The sequence below is a fragment of the Symphalangus syndactylus genome, chromosome 7 (genome assembly GCF_028878055.3).
Source record: "Symphalangus syndactylus isolate Jambi chromosome 7, NHGRI_mSymSyn1-v2.1_pri, whole genome shotgun sequence".
Lineage (NCBI taxonomy): Eukaryota > Metazoa > Chordata > Mammalia > Primates > Hylobatidae > Symphalangus > Symphalangus syndactylus.
This window is the reverse complement of record NC_072429.2, coordinates 116,856,204-116,862,203: the sequence shown is the minus strand read 5'-3', so window position 1 is coordinate 116,862,203 and position 6,000 is coordinate 116,856,204. Positions and strand designations below refer to the sequence as shown.

The 6,000-nt window shown below is 49.2% G+C and overlaps 1 protein-coding gene across 1 annotated transcript in view; it reads left to right on the top strand.

Annotated features, from left to right (window-relative positions):
- The first annotated feature begins 1,346 nt into the window (after window positions 1-1,346).
- Window positions 1,347-6,000, top strand: part of EXT1 (exostosin glycosyltransferase 1) — a 317,734-nt gene continuing 313,080 nt past the window's right edge. Inside the window, exon 1 of the mRNA XM_055287108.2 lies at window positions 1,347-3,085. Coding sequence (XP_055143083.1) covers window positions 2,124-3,085 — 962 coding nt within the window. The 5' untranslated portion in view covers window positions 1,347-2,123. The remainder of the gene's footprint in view (window positions 3,086-6,000) is intronic.

The window sequence follows — 6,000 nt, the reverse complement described above, 5'->3', positions numbered from 1 at the left end:
CAGAGGGGCCCTGAGACTTTAGCTAGGCCAGAGGGGCCCTGAGACTTTAGCTAGGCCAGAGGGTGGGAGGTGTTTTCTGTAAAGCAATGTTCAGGATCTGAGGCCAGGGAATTTGACTTTGACCAGAGATACTGTGTGGGAGCCTAGCACATCTTTGTGGACCTGGAGGATCTTTAGCGGGACTACTCCTCGGTTACCTGAGTTATCCAATGAAGTTCTTCCATTGGGGGTGGCAGGAGCTTGGGCCAAGGAGTGGGAGGTCAATGAGGGAAGGACCAACTATTTGGCACTAATTGTAAATAAGGTCGTTTTCCTGATACAAGTTTTCCTTCTATAGCTGGGACAGTTGGCAATTCTACCAGTCATATGTCCTTAAGAGATATCTTTAAAACCACCACCACCACCACCGCCACCACCACCACCACCACCGCCACCACCACCACTACCAAGAGAATAACATCACTTTGAGGACTGGGGCAAGCTTAAACTAACTGGTTTCCCTGCAGCCATTAGAAAATTTCTTTTTTCTCTGTGATTGGATCTCTTGGAAGCTTTCTTCATAATAGACAGAGGGAGTTCAGGCAAGGCTGCCAAAGTAGATAATGAAGATTTAGGATAGCTGTCTTATACTCTGAGCACAGAGGCAGGCATGAAGAATTGCAACAATTCCTCTTGATTGTAATAATTCCTCTTTATTGTTGGGCATTGGGGTGTTTCCTTGGTTTAAAAAACATGTGCTATGTAGGGGAGGAGTAAGGGGAGATTGTTTTAATGCTTAGCAGAAAACTGAAATACTGGGTCTCGGAGAGTGAAGGAGGGCTGGGAGAGGCAGCTTTCGGATCGGCGGTCGCTTTCTATGAAGTCTTCCTTTCCTCCCTGCTTCCCTCCTTCAAAGCATCTTTCTCTAGGCGTTCCGGCAGGCAGCCCGGGAGACCGGATTCTCCAGAGCGCCCGGGGCAGCGCGGCACGGGGCCCCTGCCGGTGCCTCCTTCCCCGGCCGCCGCGTTTCCGCAGGCGCCTCTGGTCCCCGGAACGGCGCAGGCCGAGATCCGGGCCTGGGCGCGCCGAGGGGCCGCGGGGCTCACACCGGGCCGTCCCGCGCTCCACCTGCCTGGCAGCCCGCCGGCAGCACGCAACCCGGGAACCCCGGCTCCCCGCGCCCCCCCGCGCCCCCAACGCCGCGCCGGCGCCTCGGCCCGCGGCCGGGGGTTATGAATGGGCGCAGCGGAAGCACCGCCCCCCCCGGACGTGACGCTCGGCCAATGGCAGCGCGGGCTGCGTGGATGGATGAGGTCAGCGCTGTCGTGTCGGGAATGGAATGTGTAAGTGTAACATTCAGAACCGGGTAACATTCGGCGACCGAACGCGGCGGTCGACAGCGATCGCGCGGGGGCCTGCGAAGCGCCGCTCGGGGCCGGCACTGCCCGCGGGGAGGACGCGCCGCCACCCAGCGCCGCCGCCGCCGCCGCCTCCAGCCGGGCCGCCGCGCGTCCCGGGGGCCGGCCCCGCGAGCGCAGGAGTAAACACCGCCGGAGTCTTGGAGCCGCTGCAGAAGGGAATAAAGAGAGATGCAGGGATTTGTGAGGTTACGGCGCCCCAGCTGCAAGATGCACTAGCCGGCTGAACCCGGGATCGGCTGACTTGTTGGAACCGGAGTGCTCTGCACGGAGAGTGGTGGATGAGTTGAAGTTGCCTTCCCGGGGCTCATTTTCCACGCTGCCGAGAGGAATCCGAGAGGCAAGGCAATCACTTCGTCTTGCCATTGATTGGGTATCAGGAGCTTTTTTTTTTAATCCCCTCTCTCTTTCTTTTCCTCCGTCTTGTTGCATGCAAGAAAATTACAGTCCGCTGCTCGCCCGCCCTGGGTGCGAGATATTCAGCCCCGCTCTCTCCCGTGCATTGTGCAACCCAAAGATGAAAGACCGAAGGGGAGAAAGTTAAAGAAATCGCCCACATGCGCTGGATCAGTCCACGGCTTGGGGAAAGGCATCCAGAGAAGGTGGGAGCGGAGAGTTTGAAGTCTTTACAGGCGGGAAGATGGCGGACTGGAGCTGAAAGTGTTGATTGGGAAACTTGGGTGATTCTTGTGTTTATTTACAATCCTCTTGACCCAGGCAGGACACATGCAGGCCAAAAAACGCTATTTCATCCTGCTCTCAGCTGGCTCTTGTCTCGCCCTTTTGTTTTATTTCGGAGGCTTGCAGTTTAGGGCATCGAGGAGCCACAGCCGGAGAGAAGAGCACAGCGGTCGGAATGGCTTGCACCACCCCAGTCCGGATCATTTCTGGCCCCGCTTCCCGGACGCTCTGCGCCCCTTCGTTCCTTGGGATCAATTGGAAAACGAGGATTCCAGCGTGCACATTTCCCCCCGGCAGAAGCGAGATGCCAACTCGAGCATCTACAAAGGCAAGAAGTGCCGCATGGAGTCCTGCTTCGATTTCACCCTTTGCAAGAAAAACGGCTTCAAAGTCTACGTATACCCGCAGCAAAAAGGGGAGAAAATCGCCGAAAGTTACCAAAACATTCTAGCGGCCATCGAGGGCTCCAGGTTCTACACCTCGGACCCCAGCCAGGCGTGCCTCTTTGTCCTGAGTCTGGATACTTTAGACAGAGACCAGTTGTCACCTCAGTATGTGCACAATTTGAGATCCAAAGTGCAGAGTCTTCACTTGTGGAACAATGGTAGGAATCATTTAATTTTTAATTTATATTCCGGCACTTGGCCTGACTACACCGAGGACGTGGGGTTTGACATCGGCCAGGCGATGCTGGCCAAAGCCAGCATCAGTACTGAAAACTTCCGACCCAACTTTGATGTTTCTATTCCCCTCTTTTCTAAGGATCATCCCAGGACAGGAGGGGAGAGGGGGTTTTTGAAGTTCAACACCATCCCTCCTCTCAGGAAGTACATGCTGGTATTCAAGGGGAAGAGGTACCTGACAGGGATAGGATCAGACACCAGGAATGCCTTATATCACGTCCATAACGGGGAGGACGTTGTGCTCCTCACCACCTGCAAGCATGGCAAAGACTGGCAAAAGCACAAGGATTCTCGCTGTGACAGAGACAACACCGAGTATGAGAAGTAAGTGCTGGGCTGGCGTGTCTTTGGGAGTCAGCATTGGGCCCTGCCGGCCTTGGTCCAGGTGTGAAGTTGGGGGATGGGGTGAGGGCGGATGAGCCCTCAGTCCTCTTCCCCCTTTGAGCCTGAAACTGAGCAAATCCGGTTCAGGTGTGCAGCTAGAGACCAGGGACAGAGAGTTGGAGCTCCTCGGGCAAACTGAAAAGCCTGGAGCACCTTCCCGAGCCAAGTAGGTGACAGAATCTCCCTCTTGCTTAGGAAACCTGCAGGGCGGCGTGTCTCCTGTTAAGAGCCGGGGTTAGATCCAAGTTTAATAACTGCACTTCAGGCATGGGTACTGGAGGGTGTTTCTGAGGGTGTCTAGAGACCCGGAGAGGCTATGATCTACCCAAAGTCCAGAGACCTTCCACCAGGAGTGATGCTTTTGTTTGCTTTTCTCATGAGCGGGGGTACCTACTTTCCCAGTTTTCCCAACTTCACATTTTCTGTAAGCCTGTAATTCATGTTAGCCGTGGAAATGTTTAAATTTCATCGAACTTTGTGTGGCCCTTTCCTCTCTCCCCCATGGCATTGACTTTTATGAAGGGAGACTGTAAACTTGTTGGGCCTGTGGCTTTGCATGCATGCATGCATGCATTCATACATTCATTTATTAATTCATTCATTTCTGTATGTGTCCTGTCTCTTTCCTAGGATAAACTTTTTTTTTTTTTAAATGTGGGCCTCAGTCCCACTGTCTAAACTCCAGTTGCTAATTTAGATTTCCCGTTCCCTTTTGTCTTTATCTATTTGCATATAAATTGTAGACTGTTACTCTTTGAATGGGTGTGAGATGCCTCCTTACCCTCTGTAGTGAGGCAAGTTTTGTCCAGTTGCTAAGTAACTGAATTGGTTACTTTGTAGACCTTTTCACTCTTCCTTTTTCCTTCCCCATGACAGTAACTGACACGGGATTTGGAGTCAAAGCTAAATTCCACAAATCTGCTTTATCCTGAGCTTAGTGGACCAGTTTCCTAGTAGGTGGGGTTGCCGCCCAGACTCTCACTTATATCTGGCTGTGAGTGAGTTCCTACAGTGCATTTCCACGTTACGCCAGTTAAAAACCAGAGCAGCCTTGTGCTACCCAGGGAAGGAAGGGGAACCTCTCAGCTGAGTACAAGAGGAACTGGCAGAGGTTGGCAGATTTTGCAATTGATTCATGAAATGCAGAATAGGGGAAATGCTTCGCAAACCTGATTGGAACAGGAAGGGGTATGGTGGGAAACTGGCCTTGAAATGAAAGGTTTGATTGTTGTCTGTGCATTTTTTCAGACACTAGGGCCTCTATAGGAGTGATTGGAAGGGAAATTAAAGTCCTCCAAGACTTGATCATAGAGAGTGAAGGAGAAAGTATCAAGCACTCAGATTCAGCTTTTCAACCCCCAATACCTTTTGCTTTTCAGGCATAAGAAAAGCCGGAGACTAAGATCAATTATGAATCCATATTTTCCTCTCATCCAGGGGCAGTTATGTGTGAATGTGCAGTTGCAATGGATTACAGTTTTCTCATAAAAGACATTTAAACTATGGTTAGTAATGAACTGCTTTGTTTATACGACATTTACATTGACCTATTCCTGTGGGTGCCTGTAAGAAAAAAATGCTTATAGCCTTTCAGGAATTTCTTTGTCTGGCTTACGGTGGAGTAACTCGAGATGAAGTCTAACCTTTCAGTGTCTTCTAAAGCAGTCTCACAGAATTCTGTGGAAGGATTCTGTTCTTCATCCTTCTAAAAGGGCTAAAGCTGAGATTTCAGCTTAGGAAATTTGAATTATATATATTGGAAAATACCCTTAATCCAAGTGAATAATACCTTTCTTACCCTTTTATTCCCAAAAGAAATATTACATTTCTACGTTTTCTGCGGAATGGAAGCATTTTCTAGAGATCAGCAATGAAGGGAGGGGTTGGTTTCTTTAAAACTTTAATTTTTACTAAATTTAACTAATTTTTGACCCTGTGATCGGGCCAAGAAATGTGACACCCACACTTTGGTTTATGTTTAAAGACCACAAAGGGTCAGGACCTCAGGATTGGGTCTGATCAGAAAAGTGGCATTTAGTAGAAAAGCAAGTTTGCTCTTTCTCCCAAGCAGGGATCTCTTTAGCAGGGACACTTCTGGATTTTCCTTATGTTCCCCTTTGGCATACCTTCCAGCCCTAAACTTGCATGATAGCCCGGGATGGCGCTGCAAAAGGTTCACATTCACTTGCCTGGTACACCTGGAGTTTTGACTCATTCCTCTGAGTGGGTTAGCAGAATTATTTGTCTTTGAGAAATGGTGCTTACAAACTTTATTGCCTTTTATTATTGGTTTTGGAACACATGAAGATGAGGCAAGAACTCTTAAATTTGGAGATACGCTAGCAGAGCAAGCAACGTATGTTGTGCTCTGGCATAAGAGCAACTACTGTGCTACTTATATTGATGCTTTCTGGAAGATAGCCTTAGATATGTGAGACGCAGAACTCCTCAAGTCAAGATATGCCAATCTCTCTAGCGCTTTAGGTGGAGGCGATATTGAAGTTAGGTCTGTAGATGTGATCTGTCTAAGTTTGGCTTCTCATACTGACTCATGGTGTGACTTTTGATTAGTCACCTTTAGCATTAGTTTGGGTTTTGCAGAGTGGGTTTCAGACTCCTTCAGGGGTGCTGTAAGCACTCATTTGGTAATGGCTTGTAAAAACACAATCAATTTTCATCTAGCTTATTAGCAAGTGTCCATGGAAAAAAAAGCTTCAATTTAATTTGCTCCCTCAAGCAATCACCTGTAAGTTTCCTTTGGAGTAAACTTTATGGGGTCTGATGACTAGATTGAAAATTTATGGTATTATGGTCAAGTTAGAGTATATACAAATATAGAGTACATACAAATGTTT